The sequence below is a fragment of the Amphiprion ocellaris genome, chromosome 15 (assembly GCF_022539595.1).
Source record: "Amphiprion ocellaris isolate individual 3 ecotype Okinawa chromosome 15, ASM2253959v1, whole genome shotgun sequence".
NCBI lineage: Eukaryota > Metazoa > Chordata > Actinopteri > Pomacentridae > Amphiprion > Amphiprion ocellaris.
The window spans coordinates 31,432,520-31,456,885 of NC_072780.1; the positions used below are offsets into that span (position 1 = coordinate 31,432,520).

Genomic DNA, 24,366 nt, shown 5'->3' on the forward strand with positions numbered 1-24,366 from the left:
TGAACCGATGCAAATCATTCAATATGTAATATCTGCTGATAACAAGTCCCAATCTGACAGCATTTTTTATAGATAATACACATTTGAAGCACATTAAAGTTAGTAACACTTAATAAATGTAAAGTTAGAGGGTTGATACAGAGTTAGAGGGTAAATGTAGTGATAGAGGGTAAAGGTAGTGTTAGAGTGTAAATGTAGTATTAGAGGGTAAATGTGGTGTTAGAGGGTAAATTGAGTGTTCAGTTTCAGATTTTTCAGTTTTTTTGCAGCAGTTGGTGAAGAAACTGAATCAAAATCCTGTCACAAACTGTGTTCTCTCTTTCCAACACCTGTGTAACGGCAGACGAAAACAAAGACTCGAGTTTAGGGTTGTGTTTAATAAAGTCAATACTGGGTCTGAGCAATCTTTGTGATCGGATCGGGACATCCCTTATTATAGACAATCCAGTAACGTAAAAGTCAACATTTCTTTATAAGACATAAAACTAACATAAACAGCCGGGACAGTCTTAGAAAGTCCAAATCAGATGCAGTGCTTGATGCGTTGAATCACAACATGTAGGACTTAGTTCCATGCCATTCATTCCACAAACAACATACATGACAATAACAACACAATGATAACACTGATGCCATAAAACAAAATAGACACACAATGAAACATCACAGGAACATGATGCAAGAACAACACGACAGGGACGGATGAGACGATTCCACAGGCGGCAAAACCTACCAAGGAAAGCTCCAAACGACACCCTGCCTATGCCTGTTGGCAACATACAGAAGCAGAAGAAGTGCAGCAGAAACAGTGAGTGAAGGACAACAGGGTTAGAAGAAGAAGAAGAAGAAGAAGGGAGGAGATAGAGGCACAGAGCTGACAGTTGAACTACAGGACAACACGAGTAGCTTCACATCAAACTAAACAGAAAGCAGGTGCAGTGAACAAGACTCTGCATTCAATACTGGAGACGTCAAACCAACAGTGAAGTCTTGTTTATCACAGCTACTGAACCAGCAGCTCACTAGGATTTGTAGTTAACAGAGAAAAAAGCCTGAAATGATTAGTTAGTTGCTGCTGTAGTAACAGAGTCACTGTTGCAGTCATTTTTCTGGGTTCCTGTGACAATAAACTGAATTTCTTTGGGTTTTGGGATGTTGTTTAGACTAAAAAAGTGGCATTTTATAGAAAAAAATGTCTCACAAAAATGAAATAATCCAGAAAATAGTTAGCAGATTAATGGACACCAAGCAGAGATCCACTAATAACAGGCTTGGTCAAATAACAGAACTGATAATCAGTATTTTGTGTTATTCTTTTAACTGATTCCCAAACAAAATAAATTAATTTTGACTCTGATTAAGCTGTAGCAATGTCCACACAGCACTATCTCACTGGTTAGAAGTCATGAATACAAATCTATCAACAATGAAAAAAATAAATGTGGAAAAGCGGTCTTTTGAGAAAACATTTATAAAACATAAACAAAGGCATTTCAGCAAAACTTTGTGTTGGAATTCTTAATTTTGACACCAGGATTATATTTTTTTAATACAAATACACATCAATTATTGGTCTCTGTGATTAGAAACAATCGATATCTGCCCTAGAAAAAAAATAAAAAATCATCAATTGACCCTTTACATGAATAAGTAAGTAAACTGCTGTTGTGTCAAATATCTTGACTTTTCTTAACTTTTCTTACATATATTTCTGCCTCAGTTGCACAGTTTTCATTGAAGCTGGAGTCTGTGATTTTGGAGAAAGACTCTTGACATTTAACTATGTATTTTTTTTTAGATATTTGAAGTTACCATATGTCAGATTTATCATCTCTCTCACTGCAACAACTATGACAGTAAAGGATGTAGGATTAGAACTACTGATTCCACCTTTAACACAAAAAACAAGTTCAATAAATGCATAAATGAGTCAAAGACTGATGAAGATTTGCTGTTACCTAAATGTTCGAAGATAAAAGGTGTCTAATAAAACAAGAGAGACTTACCAAAGTACTCGTTGAGGAAGGCGAGCGAGGCGAGGTAGCAGCCCAGGCTGAAGAACTCGGCCACCACCATGAGCCAGTGCCAGGTCCGGATGGTCAGCGCCACCATCAGCAGCTCGGTCAGGATGAGCGCCGTGAACGAGATGGCGACCACGTGCACGAACTCCGACTCAAACAGCACCAGAGCGCCGTACATCAGGATACCACCTGGTGGCGCCAAAGGAGACACATCGACTGCATGAAATCTGACCGACTGACGATTGTTTTGGCTGAGAAGATGGAATCAGATCAGCGGTGAAGGTTTATAGAGTTTAGGTTCCTAGGAGCCTTGTGAACAGTCGGCACCAGAAGTTATTGTTTGTTTTATGTTAGTGAAAATATCATAAGGGTGGAATTCTCGCCATCACAAGAACTACAAAAGTTCAGAATTTCAGCTGATTTTTTATCCACAGTAACTTTAGTATATTTAATTAAATCATGTAAAGTTGTACCTTCATACTATGAATATTTCCAGAGTTGGGTCCAGAATTTTCACTTGTTGATGGACTTTTTCCATCATTTCTGAGCCTCAGAATTTCATCAGTACAGCAGATAGAACCATGACATTTAGGAGGAAAAACACAGTTGGAAAAAAAAATTGCGACTAAAATAACTTTTAAAAAAGCTGGAAAATTTCCACAAAAAGAGACCAATTCAGATGAAAAGTGCCAAAATTAACACAAGGAAACACCCACCTCTATGGACTTCAAGGACCTGGAACTCTGGAAATATTCACAATCTGAAGGCAAAACTTTGATCACTAAATTAAGCTACAGGCGATGAAGAAACATGATTCTTTGAGGTAATTTTGCTTATTTTAGTGGAGATTTTGAGTCTTTCTGTGGTAAATTCACCTATTTTTGTGATGACTGTCTTTTTTTTGTGGTTATTTTGCATTTTTTGTGGTAGTTTTGGCCTTTTTGTGGTACTTTTGCATCTTTCAGTCAGTGGAAATTTTGTGTCTTTTTGTGATATATTTACCTCTTTTGTGGTAATTTTGGCCCTTTTTTGGCAATTTAGTCTCTTTTTGTGGTTAATTTGTCACTTTTTGCACTAATTTTCCAACTTTTTTAGTTATTTTAGCTGTAGCTTTTACTAGAACTCCAATGTGTTTTTCCTCCTAAATGTCATGGTTCTATCTGCTGGACTGATGAAGTTCTGAGGCTCAGAAATGATGGAAAAAGTCCATTAAAAAGTGATAAATCTAGATCCACCTCTATGGACTTCAAGGACCTGGAACTCTGGAAATATTCACAGTATGAAGGTGAAACTTTGCATGGCTTCATTGAATACACTAAAGTTATTGTAGATAAAGAATAAGCTGGTACTGAGGAGGTCAGGTGGGAACTATTTCAGATTTTGTTGATTTTACACGGTATTATCCACATCGTTTATGACTTATTATCAACACCAGGACTAGCTTTTCACCAAAGTAGCCTCATGAGAATCACAACAAGCATTTTCACCTTTTAATTTGGCCCATTTCAGTTCTGCTCGGCACAAACACCGGATCAGAATGCGAGTTGAGGCTAGATGTGTCTGGAGATAAGGACTGATTCAATTTATTTACGAGGCTAAAAGATGCACAATGTGCTCCAGTGTGTCTCACTCTGGTAAACTTCTCCAAGTGTCCAGACGCTCAGTCATCTTTAGGCGCCTGCCGAATCCTGATAGCCTTTAGTTTTATTATAACACGACACAAATTGAGCCTAATAGCCTATAACTGATCACATAATTGGTTTTTCATACAGTCTTCATACGGTGCATTCCAGCGACTCAAACGCTGTAATAAATGAAGCCTGATTGGTGCCTAATATTTTCCTCCCGCACTGTTGTCGTCCTTATTTTCCTTTTTTTTTCCCTCCCACAGACCTGATATCAGCCTTTAATTAAAAACCTCGAGCTGTCAGGAAGTCACGCTCGAGCAGGAACATAGATCTTTCTCACACACTGCATGGCTTAGCGATTACAGAAATATCGATTTACTGGACAGACAAAAGCCTGCATGTAAAAGCGGATGGCGGTTGGAAACCTTAGATACTGAGAAACAGACTGTCTGAGGGTTGGAAGGGGCCCGGGGACCCTGGTATTAGACATAGTGCACATGATGAAATGCTGCTTCAAGAGTTGCTTTGACAGTCTGCAATGTAAGACCGGGTCATTCTTTAAAGATACATCATGCTATGGTTGATTCTGGTGAAATCTTAAAGGTTCTTTTTGTCAATCTTATGGTTTCATGCGCTCAAATATAACTTTGCGAGCAAATTTGTGCACCTTACCTTGGTAGACGCTGATCAAAACCCAAATAAGGAAAGTCTTGAAGGATAATGAACGCCCCTGAAGGAGAAAAACATCCATTATTGCAAGACGTTTTTACACTTTTGGGACCTAAATCATGTGTTTGTTGATGTGTTAAGAAAATGACATTTTTGTGCTAGTTTTTGGCTGTTTTTGTTCCTCTGTTTGCCATGCTGCATTTATTTTATTGATCTAGTATGTTGTAGATATCAACCAAGTAGCTGCAGCTGATCCAGAACGCTGCTGCCAGAGTCCTAACTAACACCAGGAAACTGGACCACGTTACACCAGTCCTCAAATCACTCCACTGGCTTCCTGTTAGTCAAAGGATAGAGTTCAAAATCTGACTCCTGCTCTACAAAGCACTGAATAGTCTGGACTAAAATACATCCTGGAATCTAGTTTTACACAAAATGACTCAAAGTTTGATTAAAATATCTCAAAAGTTGTCCAATATGTTACTAAACTTGTCCAAATGTTTCAAAGAATCTCAGAATTTATCCAACACTACTCCACTGTTCACCAGTATAACTTAAAAATTTAATCAAAATAACTGAAATTTTGGCCAAAATTACCCAAATTTAGATCCAAATGACTCAAATTTTGACCAAAATGACTCAGAATTTATCCACCGACTCCAATTTAGACAAAAATGACTTAACCAAAATGAAGCATCCGGAGCCCTCAGGTCATCAGGGACAGGTTTACCGTTTGTTCCCAGAACCAGAACCCAGACTAGTGAGGCAGCACTCAGCTATGATGCTCCTCACCTGTGGAACAAACTTCCTTAACACCTGAGGTCTGCTCAAACTGTCGGCTCTTTTAAATCAAACCTGATAACCATATTGTTTGCTGCCGCTTTCTCTTACTAGCTCAATCTGTTTTCTTGACTTTTAATGCACTTTTATTACTTAATTAGGTTTTATTTCTATGACTTTAATGTATGTCTACCTTTAAATCCTTTTTCTTAATGTATCTCTTTACCATTGTAAAGCGCCTTAAACTGTCTTGTGTATGAATTGTGCTATAAAAATAAACTTGCCCTGCCTTGTGTTTTACATTGAATCTCCTCTCTGCTCTGAGAAACACTGCCTGCAGTTCATCTTTAAAGTTTCAGAATTTTTGTCACATAACTGTTGGTCACAGCTGAGTAAACAGCGGCTTCTTTGTTAACCTGAGTAGCACCTTTCTCAGTTCCTTAATTTCTAACAAACACTGATGCACACTCCAGCCCAGTAGGTGGCAGTAATGAAACTAAAGTCTGTTTTCCAGCCATGAAGATGCACAGATGCACTGATGTCAGCACACAAGAAAGTTTGGTGAACAGTGATGGAAGACGAGACCACACTGAGCTTGTTGGGGGCAAAGTTTTCTTTTATAAAAGAGTTTTCTTATCATTGCAGCACTTAAGCCAGTAGTATCACCTCAATGCAAAACATGTTGCTGTTAGCACCAGCGCTAACATTAGCTACGACAGTCCTGGTACCAGCAAACGGTGTAGCCATCCCATAATAGATCACTTTTCAAGACACTGAAAGTGCTTGAGTTCAAAAAAGTCTTAAAATGTTGAATATAATCACTATAATTGGATTTTGAGTTTGCAGTAATCTGTGAATGTAGTGGACAGATGAACAATGCAGATGAATATAAATGAAACAAACATTTTTCTTGTTTAAGTTCACACATATATTTCTCTGAATTGAAAAACTTGCTTTTTGTGTTAAATATTACTATTTGACCAAAATGTGATTAATCGTGATTAAATATCTCAAAGCCTCTAATTAATTAGATCAATTTTTAAAATTTGCGTCCCACCACTAGTGCAAACCTTTTATTTTTGATTTTTTTTGAGTGAGACATGTAGAATAAAATTTCTTTTAGATAGGATCGGAGCTCTGAGAAAGACATTTGTTCTGTTTAATGTTGTCTGACCAGAACTAAGAGTAATTACAAATACTCGATTAACCGTTACTGTAAAAGGAGAAAAGCAGACACTATTACTAGTCCCAACAAATCTGCCATGTCCATGATGGTGGTGACTTCCTACTCCAACAGCAGACATCATGTGACTAAAACAGCTCCATATTTAACCATCAGCTATTAGTAAATATATGATTGCACACAATTATTGGTAAACAACATGTCGAGCTGGTCGGTATCTATACAGCGTCACAAAATACTTTTTAATGGCTGCACTGTACCAACTAAGCTCCCAGTCTGTCTTAAACACAACAACTCTATCTGTAGGTCATTAAGCATCACAGAAGTCTTTGTCATGGTGCCCGTTGCTAGGTAATAATCAAATAAAAATAATATACCTTGGTGAGGTCTTTGTAAAGCTCCGGGTAGAGCAGAGCCATCTCAGGCTTCACATCTTGGTCCAGAACCAAAGAGAACACTGGGAACATGGTGTAGATTGTGGCATATCTGCACAAAACGGAGAGAAAAGTTTAGTTTTGAGAGAATGGGCAACAAAACGACAAGCTTACAGTATCAAACACATCCACAGATCTTTGTTGTGTTGTTTTGGGTTGTATCGGTCCCAGAAGGGTTTCAGAAAATGTACCTACCCAACCATGAGGAAACCCTGGTACAAGGGCACCGAGGCGAAGTAGAATATAGAGGAGAAGACGGCCTGAGGGTAACAAACAGAAAGTTAGAGAGGAACTTCACTGCACCCAGAGTGGGGAAAAAAAAACACACAAAACACAACAAACCAGACAATTTATTAAGATCAACGACCAAAAAACCAACACACACATAGTTATAAAATAAAAATCATGTTAAATAATGACATGACGTATTATTTTTAACTTCCATTCAACAACACAAGCTGTCAAAAAGAGACTGTATCAGTGTTTTTTAAACATTATCACCGTACCTGCATGGTGGAGATGATCATTCCTCTGTGCATCACAAACTGTCCGAGTGCTGCCGAGCGTTTGTAGCTGTTTCTGCCGTGAACCATCAGCAGCCGACCGATGTGTTTAAACTGAGTGATGGAAAAGTCTGCAGCCAGAGACGCCTGCTTCCCTTCCTGTTAAATATACAGACAAATATAAAGATGTTAGGCTGCTGCTGGACTGAAAAAATACCATTTAAGCTTCATCTCTGTCTACAGAAAGACCTAAAATTAAAAATAAAGGCAGATTCAATATGTGTGACTGTTGCTGCAGGGCTACTTTGGGGTTTTCAGGTATATTTTTGTAATGTCACAAGACTAGTTGTAAATAAGTTAAACTGTGATTTTTAAGGCTGTTAATATTTAAATTAGTTAGGATAAGCTCTGCAATTATTAACACCGAAGGGTTTTTACCTTAATATGTATTACAGTCATGTAAAGTTGTATTTTATGTAACATTTATAGGGTTTTAATCCTTAATATGTAAATTACTCTGGTAAATAAACTATAAATGGCACTGCAGGGCCGAAACCCCAATATTTACACCTATTACGTTAATTTTATGACATTAATTATATTCTGTTTTTACTGGAAAACACTTTGGAGCAACAGGATCTAATTCAGGACATCAGTTGAAAGTCTAAATGAATGATCCTGTAAACATTATTTACGTCCAAAACTGGACGTTAAATAACAGATATTATTGTTATTATATTGCAACACATTAAGACAGATTCTACTTTTACATCAGGGAAAGCATGTGTTGTAAAAAATTATAAGAATTAGAATTTTTTTTAGATATATTTTATAGAATTTTAAAAGACACAGACTATTTTACACACTTTTATGCCTTTTTTACATCAGAAATCTACTGATCAACTACAGTGAGTTCAGACTTTTAACCAGAACCAAGTAACACAATCACATTAGTCCACTTTCAGCCTCTTTAAACTGGCTCCCAGTGTGATTTATTACTTTTAAGGCCTCTCTCCTACTTATATCCTGACCTTTTAGTACTGTATGCACCAGTACGAACTTTGAGATGTTTAGAGAACAAAACTTGTTTCTTCCAGGGTCCAATCTGAAAACTAAAGCAAAGCAGTCCAAGGCTCTGCACAATATTCCCCAGGAAAACACACCTTTCCTGATTTTATTTGAGCTTTCTTATCCTATTCACATTAATATTTTTACCTTTTATGACACTGTGTTGGTTTTAGACACCATATTCTTCTTAAATCTATCTCAGATTTTGTTGATATGACTAGCCTGTTCTGTTTTGCTGAATGTGCTCTATAAATGAAGATCATTAGTAGTATTTAGGCAGTTTATATGGAGGTAAATTACCTTTCCTTCAATCCCGATACCGCAGTCTGCAGCCTGGATCATACTGACATCATTTCCTCCATCACCTGTCACACAAAAGTGGACAAACACGAAGAATAAAGATTATAACAGTATGTTAGAGGTTGTAAAAGAAGGAAGACTGTGAGTGCTTCTCTCGGTGAGTTTTTACTGCCATCTTGTGGACACATGTGGTAACGCATCAGTTCAACCTGTGAGCTTCATGTACTCAAATGTGGGTTAGAAATGGATTTTCTACACCCAGACTGGAATCTGTGCAGCTGAATAGTGCTACTCTTTACTCAAACAAAGTATGAAACAGAACTGGTGATTTAATTAGTTCGCCCACTGGACTGTTTTACACATTTTACTCTCTGGTGGACACAGCTGAATCCCTCCAGGTGAGTAGTTCTGCTGCCCTTCTACCTGTCAACACTCACCTATGGCACAGGTTCTGTTGGCTGTGTGCTGCTGGAGGAGTCGGACTATCTGGGCCTTCTGAGTGGGCGAGCAGCGACAGCAAACCACCGCTGGACACTGGCATGCCAACTCCACAAACTCATGCTCGTAATACCTCAAACACACCTGTAACAAACACAAGAAAAGCACTCAGAGAGAGCAGTACTCTGCCAAGGCTGTTCACTCCCCATACGCCATTGTCAGAAATGCAGCATTTTTTTTTTTAGAAATGTAGCATCTGTTTATTAGTTATTGATGATGAGAAATCACAGCAACATAGAACGTGGCCATTTAATATAGATGTACCCACAAACAAAATGACTGCGCTGAGCACAGGCGTGTGTTATGCATGTGTACGTTATGTACAGAAAGTGGATCGCGTGACCTAAACGTGTAGCGGGCGGCGGGAATTGATGGAACTCGGAAACACCCTCACAACTGAATCAATTGTTCCTTGTATCATTTCCGATGGATAAGTCCTGATAAGTCTGCAGCGGTCGATTTTTAGCAGTGCAGTATCAGTTTGACAACTCTTTAAAATTTCTCTACATTTCTTCTGACAGTTGAGCTTAAAAAAATATATATAAATAATTAAAAGCTGACTACTTTGTTGGAGGGTGATGCAGATGTACGTGACTCGATGTTCAGTTAAAATTGTGCAATATTTTGTTAAAATCACGGGACATTAGTGACTCAGCGGTCTTCATCCCATAAGGAAGGACGTCCTCTGGATCAGCTGGCCGGATCACGTCTGTAGGAGCCAATGAGTGCGCTACATTATAAATAGGAACCAATCTTTGTCTGGGCAGGTGTTCCACCCAGAAGGTAAAACAGTTTTGACCGCTGAAGAAGCGGTAATGATGAATTGTTTGTTTTAGATGAAGAAGGTTAGACTACAATTGTTTGAAGCAATAAATGCACATATTATTGGAATGAAGTATTTGTCTCATGCTCTCTTCATCTGATGCGGTAAAGTTTGGCGGCACGTCAACTTTTTAATTCCTGGTGAAGCACCTCATGGGCTTCAAGCATTGGCTTAGACTCTACAGCGTCATTCCTCTGATTCACATTTTTATCTCAACATGCTAAAACTCCAAAATCATGAAATAATGCAGACAAGAAAAGCACTCAGAGCACAGTACTCCGCCGAGGCTGCTCAGTCGCTGTATGATTTCCGATGGATAAGCCCCGATAAGGCTGCAAGGATGGATTTGTAGTAGGATCACAATCATGTGATTGTCAGCAGGCAGCTGATGTAGTGTTCACTTGTTGTCATGGTTACAGTGCCGTTGTGCCGCTATCTCGCAATGATACAGAAATCTTTAACAAATCTGTGGATCCAGACTACAACCTGCATCACTGCCAAAATCTAATCACTTGGTCCTTGTGTCATTTCTGACCTTCCCTGAAAATTTCATCCAAATCTGTTAATCTGTTTTTGAGTAATGTTGCGAACAGTCAGACAAACCAACACCAATTACCACATAACTCCCTTGGTGGAGTAAATAGTGACCAGACACTAATTAAACAACAGTTAGTGTCTGGACTTGCAAAAACAGTGAAAACGTAAAAACCCTGCTAAGCTTTCTTGCTATGTTCCAGTTGTTTTTGACATTTGTTTTCCTCTCTAAATCCTAAAGACCTTGAGTGAACCCCTGATGTATTAGTTTTGGCTGAGAAGTGCTTTTCTATCCTCTGTTCGCCCGTTTGGCTGCATCCTCAGCATCATCTGTTGTGCAGGGAAATGTCACTGCGAGCTGCGCTGTTGCATGTGATGCTGTAGTACCTCCAAGGAGTCTCCGGAGATGACCAGAGCGCAGTCGTGTTTCCTTCTGAAGGCGTTGAGCTCCAGATGGGCCTCTCCTCTGTTTGAGACCTGCTCGAGAGCCACACAATGCAATTAGCCACGAGAGCATTCAGGCTTTCTGCTATCTCCCATCGAGTGGGCGCATTATGTTGTAACAGTGAGAGGGAAATAAAACAAGAGTACCGGTTTGAAGACGTGGATGTGTTGGTTTCTGGAAACCAAATGGGAGCTTTTAGCGATGCACGTAGCTGTCTCAAGCTTATCGCCAGTCAGCATCCAGATCTGAGCAGAATCAAGGCAAACAAAAAAAGAGCAAGTGGGTAAAATCCCAGAGATGCCGACAATATCTGGTCAATAGACACATAAATTGAAGTAATTCCCAATCTGAAATTATTAGGGATGGCCAGATCAAGATTTTTTGCTTTAGATCCGAATAATTTAATATTTAATGCATTTTTTTTTTTTTTTTTAGATAATACACACATGTAGATTAGCTGTAGTGCCCAGTTATTCCACCTTATGGCATTGTGGGAGTTTAGCTAATAAAGGTGTAGCGTGACAGAGACTTCTACGAGGCTTGCATAGATCAGCACAGGAAGCAAATGTAAAATTAAGCTTTCCTGTGATCAATCCTGATCTTAGGATTTGGTTTAGGACATCTGTGCCTTGAAATGTGTAAATATTGTATATTGAATCTTAATTACATTCATGATTTCTATAGATTCTAAAACTAGAAGTGTTTCTTGTAGTATTGTACGTCAAGTTTTTTCAGAGTATATATTCACCTTTAATGTTACTGACCAGCCTGTCCTGTCTTTTTGTTATTTATGTTGTTGTATGTAAGCTGCTAAACACTTGAAGTATCTATCCATCCATCCATCCATCCATCCATCCATCCATCCATCCATCCATCCATCCATCCATCCATCCATCCATCCATCCATCCATCCATCCATCCATCCATCCATCCATCCCTAGAAATTTCATTTTTTTGCCCTGTTTGCTGAACCAGAATTGGTCATGTTGGTCGGGTGTGAACTTTGGGAACAGACAACCATGGAGTGTTTCCTTGGCTGTGGGAAGTTGAAGTCTGTGAAGTGACCGTTGCTCTGCCGGTCCTGTTACATATCTTTACAAACCTTAATGCCAGCGTTTCTGAGCAGCTCCAGCGTCGGCCGGACATCCGCCTGCAGCTGATCTTCTACGCCGGTCAGACACAGAAGCTCCATCTCCCTCTCAAGACTCTCCACCACCGCTGCAACCTTCAGCCCTCGGTCGTGGATGCTCAGCTTGGCCTGGTTGTAGCGATTCTAAACCAAGAGGGAGGCAAACAGGCGGAAGCAAACTCAGGAGAAAATCAAGTGGTAAAGAGCTTGGGTAAACCCCTGCATGTACTTGTTCTTATCATACTACTGTCTAGTCCACAACTGAAGCTTCTGCAGTAGATCAGCGTATATGAATTTAGCATATATACACTGCTGTTCAAGAGTTTGGGGTCATCCAGACAATTCCATGTTTTCCATGAAAACTCCCACTTTTATCCATGTACTAACATAACTGCAGAAGGGTTTTCTAATCGTCAATGAGCCTTTCAACACCATTAGCTAACACAATGTAGCATTAGAACACAGGAGTGATGGTTGCTGGAAATGTTCCTCTGTACCTCTATGGAGATATTCCATTAAAAATCAGCTGTTTCCAGGAACAATAGTCATTTACCACATTAACAATGTCTACACTGGATTTATCATTCATTTAATGTCATTTTCATTGAAAAAAAATTGCTATTCTTCCAAACCTTTGAATGGGAGCGTACATTCGCATGGTGAAACATCTTTCTAGGGCTGATGAGCAGAGACTCAAAACTGGGCTCTAACTCGTCCAAAATGACCCGAATTGTCCGTAATAACTTAATAATGGTCAGTTTGAACACATTTTGAGTCATTTTGAACCAGTTTCAAGTAATTTTTAGATAGTTTTTCAAGTGTTGTGGATAACTGCTGAGCCAGTTGGGACACGTTTTGTGTTAGTTTGTACAATTTTAGACTCAGGAAAATCAAAAATACTGGATCAACAAAATAAATGCAGCATGGCTCAGAAACAGTGAACAGAGGAGCAAGTTTTGGAAGATACGTTTGCAAAATAAACAATGTCTAGACTGTGTTTCTGATTAATTCAATGTTATCTTCATTGAAAAAAATGCTTTTCTTTCAAAAAAAAAATACATTTCTAAGTGTCCCAAACTTTTGCACGGTAGTTTACATTACAAATCGAGTCAAAATGGCACCTTTTGGGTATATAGCACTCATACAACCAGTACCCTTGTGGCACAGCTTTAAGCAGCTGTCCACATGTGCAAAGTTTTTGATGGTGATATATATTATTATATATCTATCTATATATATATAAATTCCACTATAGGAGAGACCTGATGTTCTCTGAATAAGGTGAAAAAGATGAGTGCATTTATTGGCAAACATTGGCATCAGCATGTAACATTTACTTCTACATTCTCAGGTAAATAATTTGTACATTCCTGCACACTGTAAATATTTCTATTACTTAAATAATTCCTTGCATTTGCTGCACTTAATTTCCACTGACCTGCGTTTAAAAGAAAAAAAACATTTTTAATTCTAGATTAAATTGCTCATGTGTGAACCCACTTGGCAAATGAAAGTGATTCTGAGCCACCAGTACGACAGGTATTCAGGTATTAAAGCTCATTATTACCTCAAAGTCCTGATACTGCTCCTCAGATAAAGACTTCTTGGCTACAACCAGAGTCCTCAGACCTTCTCTGGCCATGTTCCCACACTGAACGACAAAAACAGGAAAGACAGTCAAGTTAGTTTTTGAGGTTCATTTTCTCTTATTGGCTGAATTCAAATCAGCAGTGTATTTATGATAAATGTTTGTTAATAATGTGGCTGAATTCCAGTAGAATATAGGGCGGATTGTGTGTTCTGTTGGAGCAGCTGTTGTCTAAGTACAGCTTGTTCAGTGCCTGTCAATAACTGCATATTGTTACCAACACCAAAAAGAAATCAATAGCTGAATAACACCCCCTCTAGTGAAATCCAGAGGACACATTAAAGCAAAGGGGAAGGATGGATGGATGGATGGCGGTTTATTTTTGATATGAAACGCCGATCGGGCCGATCTGTCCTGCTGATTGGTTATTGACATGCAGAGTAAGAGCAGCGCCGGCTGATCTGACAGCGGGATATTACAGCCAACAGCACATCATTAGCACCACTGTTCAAGAATATGACATACTGTAATTACTTCAACTTTATCTAGGTCACTAATTAAATCAAAAGCTGCCCCCGGTGCTAAATGACTCGATAATGCCAATATAATTATGAACATATTCCACACAGGACCTTGGAGGGCGTCTATAACAAACTGGTGTTGATCTCTTCATGACACGTCCTCATTAGAGGCGGCACTCTCATGTTTATCTGCTGTTTATGCCAACAGTTCACAGGTTTGTCACTCTGATAATGGGATATTTTTTTACATGAGCAGATAAAAGCTCCTGGTTTTACAAAAAGATATTATAAAATTGCTACTGTTGAACTGCATGCGATAATGAGCTGCATTTCTGGAGAAATTTACTTTAAACTCCATATACTTTATGTAGGACCATCCTCATTTTATGATGTTTTTTTGCTGTTTTATTATACATGAACTCAACATGTTCATATATGCAGTGATACACTTTAGAACAGCCCTCCTCCATTGATATTTAAAAAAAAAAATCTCATGACCGATGTTTTCAATGGATTTTGGCTGCTCTTAATACTTCATATTTGTTTTTCAGGAAGCTGATCTTCCAAGTTTTGCCTGTGTATTCTATTTTATTTCATCTTAAAATTAGATTTTACTAGTTTTATCCTGCCTTGATGTTTTGCACATATTTTTGTTGTAGCCTGTCTGATAACATCTGCAGCACATTGATCAACTCAAGTTGTTTTAACCCTTTAAGGCCTGCCGCTGTGGAAGTCTGCCAGGACATATTCTTACTTCTTTACATACTGTAGTGTGATTTTTTGAACTATATTTATTTGCTTTGCATCAATATGACCCTTATATCCCAAGTTTTAATAATATGTATTGACTTATATCTTAACTACTGCAATAAAATGCTTAAAAGTGCAATAAATCTTAAAAAATGAAAATCGTTTTTGTTTATTTCACATATATTTAAAAATACAGAAATAACATAGCTCTATCCATCAAATTTGTAAATGTAAAAAAGTTGCACAATATCCCATGGCCTCGTTTATAAAGATTTTGTTATGTGCGCTTTATTGTGTATTTCTACAAACCCATTACTGCAATGAAAAGTGCTCTGAGACGTGATGAATGCCTGAAATGTTAGTCTACCTGCCCAGATTTTATATGCAAAAAGAATGATTGATCTGTCTTATCTGATCTCAAATCTATCACCAATCAATAGTACATATGCAATCGTAGCACCGGCACTACGCTGGGCTCTATAGGGTAAATGTGATATATAAATAATTATGACTTGAATGGCAATTAATTCATATATTAAAATGACAGCTAAATGTTTTTCTAAAAATTCACAGTTTTTTTGACTGAGATTTTCTGTTTCACACTTTGTTCAACTATTTTAAAAGCTTTAAAGAAGTCTTCCTTTGCACTGTTTTGTGGTTTACGTCAACAATCCATGCAATAATCAACTGTTTTTAGCATACATGCATATTGTTTACAGCACACTGCACTTTGTCACGTCGTCACTGAGAACTGTCAGCATCTATACTGCATTTAATGTTATAATATAGACTGTAATTGTGAGCAACTAAATTGGAAAAACTTCAGTGACATTAGACGTGTTTCTATAAAACTGTGAAGCAAATTTAAAACTATTTTTAAAAATTTTGCAAAAACAAAAATGTAAAATGTCCTTGTTTCTATTAACTGCTTTAGAGTGAATAATCTAGGCTGTGTATTGTCATCAGAAGGTGGCGCTATAGGCTATGATACGCATGTGTGCATTCCAAAATCCATACTACCATTCTATATAGTAAGCCAGAAAATACATAGTATGTCAAAAACACCAAGATGTCCTACTACATTTGGTGGGATTTTGCAGTCTGCATTCTTTTCTGGCCATTCTGTCCAAAAACCTCTGCACAGCTAGCTAACCAACGCAGATATAAACTAGCTTGAGCAGCCGAAAGCACAAAGATGGCAGCTTATTTCACACAACAGACTGCGACTGTCAAAGCTTGATAAGTATACTGCATAAAACAGTATGTACTTTGTGAGGGAAGCTGCAGTATGTACTTAAAGGGAGAAAGTGTGCTAATCGCTAAAAAATCTAGAAGAAGAAGAAGAGAGGTCTTCAAGAACTGTTATTCAATGGGAAAGTTGTAATTCTTCCTTTATGTCAGTTGGTCCTGGAAAAAGTCTATGTCTGGCAGCATTAACAATAAAACGAAGCGGAAATAACTAATTAATAATGTGAGTTTAATATTTGTTCCATCAGAACTTTTGTAAAAAAAAAAAAAAAAAAAAGGTGAAGTCTTTTTCAAAAACGCTGAAAACCACCTGAAGCGAGAACAAAATTAGGGGACGATTTTTGTTCAAATATCACCATTTCCACTAATTTTTGCTAATGCTACAGTTCAACATGTGAATAAAAATGCATTTTGGGAACACGGCTGATATCTCTTGATAAAACTAATTAGAAAAGGGTCGACAACTGATGCCGAAAAGTCTGTAAAGTCACCATCAATTGCAGTTACATCGAAATAAATCCAACTGTACCCCAGTTTTAAAGGAGTTTAAGAGATTCAAAAACAAACGGCTCCAATTATCATACACAAGGCTGCAAAAGTAGATAATTAAGGCATTAAACAGTGTGAATACAAGGCTCTCGGTGAGGATATTAAGTGAATCGTAGTTTGCAGTAAAGATTTAGGAGTTTTCACCTCTTCTTCTAGCCAGTCGTTATACTGGACGATGCTCGCCATGGCAACATCTGCACCCTTCATGTAGAACGTGATGTCTCCCGTTGACTCCTCCTAAATCACAAAGAAAATTAAAATTAACACATTTTCTGTGCTGTTAAATTTATTGTGGGAAAAATCCAACACGACAAATAACCAGGAGGATCAGCACACAAACAGTTCATCAAGAGTTTGACACCAAAGGGACACTTTCTATTGAAAACATGCAAGTTTCTACATGCATTACGTGAACAAGAACGACAGAAAAAGCCACAAAAACACGACTCAGACCACACAGGAAGCGACACAATACGGTTATACACGAGGTTCACACCCGCACAATGATGCCCATCCTTTTGCTCTCGGAGGTGAAGGGGAAGATTTGCAGGATGTAGAAGGAGAGAATCTGTCCAGAAGGAGTCTTCAGCTGCAGGGAGGTCAGGTCTCTGTTGACCAGGGTCAAACCGACGCTCTCCGTCCACCGAACCAGCGCCACCTGAGGGAAGCATTCAATCGTAGCACTCACACAGGCAGGGACGACCAGAAACTACAGCATTTAACCCTCAAACAATAAAAAACTGTGCTATCACTGTAATAAAACAGCAGGCTGTCCATGAGAAGCATGCAAGATCATCTGCCATTGAACACAAGTAAAAACGATGGAGGTATAATCCTTTTGACGCATTTTTGCATGTTGTCTATAGAATTATAATCACTACATTAAGCTTTTTTTATGCACAGGAATAATAAGAGTTCAAAGTTTGAAAAAAAAAAAACAGTTTGTAACTATCTGAACCCACAAACCTACTGGCTGTGCATGTTGCATTCAAGAAAGTTGGCAAAATTACACCATTTGTCGGAAACACAAACTGTAAAAACAGACAGAATTATCATATCTTCAATTTTCCTAGCATGATTCAGTTTTTTTTTCCAGGATAATTGACCAAATTTAACCTTAAAATCACAATATTTCATCAAATATATCATTTACTCTTCATGTCTTATTAAAAAAAAATCTCCAAAAATAAACCATTTGCACCAGATTCTGTTAAAAAACAACAACACAGAATTGCGGCTTCTCAGCAAGAAGCCATTAGCGACTAAGCTAGGACAAAAATTTTGGGATTTTTTGGCTGAGGTTCACACAGAGCAGAGAGAAGACAACTATGGAAAATAATTTAAAAATTCAGTCGTTATCCTTGGAATGCTATCTGTTAGCCTGGGAATAGTAGCTGTTAGCCCCAGGAATGGTAGTGATAAGCCTGAAGATGCTACGGACCAGCCTAAGAAGGCCAGTTGTTAGCTTTAGAATTCCAGTTGCTAGTCCAGGAATGCTAGTTGCTAACCTAGTAATTGTGGAATTCCAGTTGTGAGCACAGGGATTTTAGCTTTGGAATTCTAGCTGCTAGCCCAGGACTGCTAGTTGCTAGTCTAGGAATGACAGTTGTTAGCTTAAAAATGCAATTTGTTTTAGGAATTGTAGTTTCTGGGCTGGGAATGCTAGTCTATAACACAGGAATTTTGGTTGCTAGCCTAGGAATACCAATAGCTAGCAAAGGAATATTAGTTGCCAGCCTCTGTTACATATGTCACTGAGTTATTGGTTGATCCTAGTTTGTCTTTGACACAATAGCTCTGTTTGGAGTCATTAAGCATCACAGAAGTCTTTGTCATTGTGCCCCAATTGCTAGCTAAACCCCCACAGTGCTCTGTACTTGCCAATATAAGACTGTCAATACATTGCATTGAATTTAATGACGTAAATATAATTGAAGTGCATATTTTGTAGGAAAACTGTAACATATTGGGACTCTATATCAGCAGATACCAAATAATCAGAATCAGCTTTAATGGTCAAGTACGTACTCAACATACAAGGAATTTGGTTTCGGCCAGTGGTGTCACTCTAGGAAAAAGGACAACAGAATAATAAAATAACTGTGGAAGAAAAATAAAAAATATATACAGATATTTACACATCTAGAGAAGAATATATCTACACAGTGGTGCAAAACGACAACAGCTAAAGTGAGAATATAGTGCTGTGATTCAGATATAGTGGGATGATTGGACAGGAGGCAAAAATGTGGTCAGGACATCCCTACTTCACTGTAGAGATTGAATTTCCCCTGGTGGGATCAATAGAGCACATAAATATACTCTTACACTCTATTTGCACTACATATAAAACATCTTAACATAGTAGGATTTTTATACTTTTCTTATTGTTTATTTCTATTTACTGCACATTTTTGCTTATGTATCTGTATTTATAGTGGTGGGAACTGTACTGTTTCTGCTGTAGCAACTATTAATGAAGTATTTCAATTCTATTGTATTCTAAAAATAAAAAAGAAACAAAGTGATCATGGTTGCCATTGTGCATGGTTGCCCACAAGGGCCCATTCTGAAAAAAAACTTAATAATTAGTTAGAAAGCCAAAGTAAATTAATTAATGAAACAGTTTAAGTAGAATATTGTTAAAACGCATAAAAGAGAATGAAGTCTGCAGACTGTGAGCTGATGAAACGTGATTTCTGACTTCTTGTCGTCGGGTTGAGAACCTCCAGAGCCGCTGAGCTCTCCTCATTCAGCTCCAGATAAGTGTTTTTCTGTTTCTCTTTCCTCTTTCTCTCCTCAGCAGGAACTGCAGCCCCAGAGTGAGCTGTTCAGCTGCACACGACTCAATCCTCAATGGCTTCATTTTCAATTTGCTCACTCAAAGCTTGTTATTATACTCTGACCTACAAATTGGAACTTCCCGTTAATACCCCGTCATTTCTCCGGCTCCCCCCTTTGAGCTCCGTAAAAAAAGGGCCGCCTATATTTGCTTAACACACATCTGTGTGTCGTTATCCTGCTGTGTGTGTGTGTTGCATGTTCACAGCTACACACATGAGCTTACAATCCACTTTATCAGCTCCACAGAAACTACGTAAAGCTTTGTCAACTTTAATACAAACTGCACGTGAACCATGTGTTACAGCAGTGAAAGAAAACTACTTTACAACTTCAGATCAATTATTTCAACAACGTTTTAGGGATCAAGTAAATCACAAAGGCAGCAAAATGGATCTTTTACTGTTAAATTCTTCTGCTGTAATGTCAGTTTAATTCATTTTGGGATAATCTGACAGCAGATTTTTACAGCGTAAAGCTACCAAAATACACGTAAAGAGGCAACACAAGCGCCTGCGTCTCAATTAGTTAGAAACCTCAGTTAGTTACTAATTATCCTGACACACAGTTGTGCTCATAAGTTGGCAGAATCAGTAAAATATGCACCATTCTTTAATGACAACATGAATAATCACAGCAAATACAACTTTGTCTCACCTTTAACCTTAAAAGAAAGGATTTTTTCCCATTATCAAATATATTTTCTGAAAAAATGGACGAGATTTCACAAATTTTCCCAGGGTAAGTGTATAAAAAAACTGAAATTCTTCACTTACTGTGTTTTTTCTGCTGCAATTCCAACTTAAGAATATCCACATTATGAATAAAAAGTTTAGAGATAAACTTTTTATTGCACCATATTTTGCATATATTGCATCACAACTGTCCTCCTCTATGGACATATTTGTTAATACTATTAATATACTTGTGATTTTGCACCTACATATACTAACTTTACCAACATTTAACAAATGTAGGAACATCAAGAAGGAAAGATTTAGTTTGAATCAGTGCAACAAAACATACAAGTATTGTTTTTAGATTATAGTGGATAAATGAAGGAAGCAAAGTGTTGCAACAGGACACTTTTCAATGAGGGAGAAAATCTTTTAATCAGTGTTTAATAAATTTTACAAAGGTGTTAATTATAGTTATGTGATGTGTATTTTTATGGTGATATTTTATAGGCATTTGGGATGGAAACCCTGTAATTCAATGATTTTACAGACTAATAAATTGAATCTTTTACACAACATCTCCATATTAAAAATGACTTGCACATCCGGTTCTGTTGACTAGACGTTTTTCTTCCATTGCAATAATCCCTTCTAAGAAATTTACATGAAAATGCTCAAATTACGCATCGCTTTATTGTGCTTTAAGTTCAACCCCTTTGCAGTGAAATGATCTTTTTGTCTCAGTATGTGCCTGACTTATCTTATTTTCTGATATAACATCTTTAAAACTAAGGCGTCTTCATTAAAATGTGGGTTTTAATTAACCACTGACACTTTTTTTTTTACACACTATAGCAGCTTTTCCACTTCTGGAACTTAATGACCCCGAACCATGAAGCTTCCAGCAACCTGAACTTAAAACAAGGTGCTTGGTTCAGTTTTGCTTTTCAACAGTATTTTACAAAGCAGGAAGGAGAAAAGACAGCAGCTTTCAGGAAGAAATCAGTAAAATGGACATAATTTTTAAGGCGTGTATCGAAAATAAATACAATCTTTACTGTTCTTCATGATAAAAAGCTTAAAATACAGAAATGAAAAGGGTACCGCTATGGTGTTGTGTTTGTTTTAGTTCAGTTTAGTCTGGCTGGTTGGTTGCTACGCTCTTATCTGAGCAACTTGTCATTGGTTGGACAGTCACTTTCAGTTTCGCAAGCAAAGAAACTCAACAGATTTCCTGGCAGGAGGAGGAACAAACTACCAGTAAACATCCCCATGTTTCACAACTTTCAACTCCCCCACTAGTCTGTAAGTCGATTGGTTGGTTGATTTGATCTCATCTGAACAAACTCTCATCAGATCGACTGTTACTTTCATCAGGAGAAAAGCTCTGCATCAACACACCTTTGGGGAAAAGCCATTATTTTTGGCAGTAGGAGGAACAAACCACCTGTAAACACAACTTTCAAGTCACAGAAACTCATACAGACTACTAGATATAACTTAAATTTAATGTTGACTAAACATTTATTGAGAGTCGGCTCCAAACTAACCAACATCATGACAAAGAAGTCAACGGTGTGGTTGAATTTTGTCCAAAAAGTCGAGTTTAAACTTTACAAACAACAGTTTTTAAATTGGAATTCCACAACCAACATGGCAGATCATCTAAAAACAACACCTAACATGTCTGCATTTTATTCCTTAATAGGCTTTGTGTGCATATATTTGCAGAAATTATAAGAACATGTGCAGCTGGTCTTATCATTTCAGTCTAAAACAATAAATATGTAGATTAAAATTATTTAAAATCCTTCAAATACTGGATTTTTATGCTTGTTTAGACTGTTTTTAGCCTAATATGGCCAGCAGGGATTTGGTTAATTTTCAAGAAAACAGACAGACAAACAATGATTTTCTTAGTTTGAGACATCTGTTTGACAGCTGCTTGGGGGCAAACATCCCCCCAAATAACCCCCAAATACCTGGAACTTGATTTAGCACCAACCGACTACTACTGAGGACACTAAAAATGTAACTCCTGAAACAAACTGGGGGAGGAGAGTGAAAACAAGAAACCAAGGACAACGAGTTCAGCTGCAGGTCGGTTGATTCCAGCAGTGGAAAGAAGTCATATTTGTTGTTACACGATCGTCAACTTTAACTAATATAGAACAACTTTAACTCATTTTTGAGCAACTTTAAGTAATGTAGAGCAACTCAAAATAATACAGAGCAACTTCAACTCATTAAGAGCATTTTTAACTATTATTGAGCAACTTTAACTCATTTTAGAGCAACTTTAACTAATATAGAACAACTTTAACTAATATAGAGCAATTTTAACTAATGTAGAGCAATTTTAACTAACATGGAGCAACTTTACTTCATTAAAAACAACTTTAACTAATTTTGAGCAACTTCAACTAATAATATCAACTTCAGCTAATACAGAGCACACTACCGTTCCAAAGTTTGTGGTCACTTAGAAATGTCCTTGATTTTGAAAGAAAAGCAGTTTTTCAATGAAGATAACATTAAATGAACACTTGAAAAACTATCTAAAAATTACTTGAAACTGGTTCAAAATGACTCAAAATGTGTTCAAACTGACCATTATTAAGTTATTACGGACAATTCGGGTCATTTTGGACGAGTTAGAGCCCAGTTTTGAGTCTCTGCTCATCAGCCCTAGAAAGATGTTTCACCATGCGAATGTACGCTCCCATTCAAAGGTTTGGAAGAATAGCAATTTTTTTTCAATGAAAATGACATTAAATGAATGATAAATCCAGTGTAGACATTGTTAATGTGGTAAATGACTATTCTAGCTGGAAACAGCTGATTTTTAATGGAATATCTCCATAGAGGTACAGATGAACATTTCCAGCAACTATCACTCCTGTGTTCTAATGCTACATTGTGTTAGCTAATGGTGTTGAAAGGCTCATTGATGATTAGAAAACCCTTGTGTAATTATGTTAGCGCATGAATAAAAATGTGAGTTTTCATGGAAAACATCTAACGGTCTGGGCGACCCCAAACTATTGAACGGTAGTGTATGTTTCCTCTGTTATGGTGCGTAAGTCCAGTTTTAAAAGACAGATCAGCCACTTTTCTTAACGTGGCTGCCGTCAAGCGTTTATATGTTCTGGAGGTCAGAGGCTGCAGGTAAAAGCAGGTCACATGACCCGGGTTCTGACCTCAGCAGCTGGTCCACTTCATCTCCTTAATGACGCTCATTACAAAACAAACTGCAGCCGAACGGAGGTACAGTGAGCCACGTCGATGAGGACGGCGAGGAGTGAAATAAAAGGACGGGGAAAGAACAAAGAAGTGGAAGGGAGAGAGAGCTCCACTGACAGCCACCTCTCATCGTCTCCGAGAGAAAATTAAATATTGATCAATCCGAATGGTGAGAGACAATGGAAAGAGGAGAGACAGAGCTGGGATATAAATAAATATATACATCAACTGATCGGGAGGACGGACGGGCAAAATAGAAACCTGAGGTTTATCTTTTCGACACTTTTTTTTTTAATCTCCGTTTTGATTGCTGGGGGGGTTCAACAGAAAGTATGCACAAAAGGCTTTTTTACTTCACATGTCAGAGGTGATAAACATGTCCAAGTGGGAAGATTAACTCTCCTCCCAGATACATTAAACCAGCCTTAAACAAACACCCACTGTAGCTTTTCTTGATAAAATTTCCTCCCAGTATATAACCATCACCATCATTCTCCTCCGATTTCCCCACAGATAACTCCAGCAGCATAATTATAAAGCCTTTTATATATATATATATATATATATATATATATATATATATATATATATATATATATATTGCTCCTGACAGAACCCTCAGTCATAAAAGCTGCAGCTCTTGAGTTACATCGAGGAGGAAAGTAAAGCCGTGGAGATGCCTTTGGGGGAATCTTGCTGCATTCTTCTAGGCAGTAAATTCCCAGGAAGCAAATACAGACAATTAAAAAGCTTAACCTCTGCAGCGAGAGCACGACCTCTGACTTTCTGCCCGTGAAATGACTATTATGACAAACCGGGGTTATTTAGGATGGCTAATAAACGTTAAGACACAGCAGAGAGGCTCGGAGAGGGTTTGCACCAGATCATTTCCAGTGTTTTTGCTGCCATGTGGGCAAAAGATGGAAGAAAAAAA

At 37.8% G+C, this 24,366-nt stretch overlaps 1 protein-coding gene across 3 annotated transcripts in view; it reads right to left on the minus strand.

The window, feature by feature from the left end:
- Positions 1 to 24,366, minus strand: part of atp9b (ATPase phospholipid transporting 9B) — a 72,247-nt gene that overhangs the window by 1,768 nt on the left and 46,113 nt on the right. The window contains exons 16-29 of one of the 3 annotated variants that reach the window (XM_035952828.2): positions 17,168 to 17,329; positions 16,816 to 16,908; positions 13,583 to 13,666; positions 11,989 to 12,159; positions 11,033 to 11,131; positions 10,829 to 10,918; positions 9,024 to 9,168; positions 8,587 to 8,651; positions 7,222 to 7,377; positions 6,911 to 6,975; positions 6,659 to 6,767; positions 4,322 to 4,379; positions 2,007 to 2,210; positions 734 to 766 (exon numbers count right to left, since the gene is read on the minus strand). In XM_035952828.2, the coding sequence (XP_035808721.2) occupies positions 734 to 766; positions 2,007 to 2,210; positions 4,322 to 4,379; positions 6,659 to 6,767; positions 6,911 to 6,975; positions 7,222 to 7,377; positions 8,587 to 8,651; positions 9,024 to 9,168; positions 10,829 to 10,918; positions 11,033 to 11,131; positions 11,989 to 12,159; positions 13,583 to 13,666; positions 16,816 to 16,908; positions 17,168 to 17,329 (1,534 nt within the window). The remainder of the gene's footprint in view (positions 1 to 733; positions 767 to 2,006; positions 2,211 to 4,321; positions 4,380 to 6,658; positions 6,768 to 6,910; positions 6,976 to 7,221; positions 7,378 to 8,586; positions 8,652 to 9,023; positions 9,169 to 10,828; positions 10,919 to 11,032; positions 11,132 to 11,988; positions 12,160 to 13,582; positions 13,667 to 16,815; positions 16,909 to 17,167; positions 17,330 to 24,366) is intronic. The other 2 variants (XM_035952829.2, XM_023280244.3) reach the window with 2 other exon arrangements.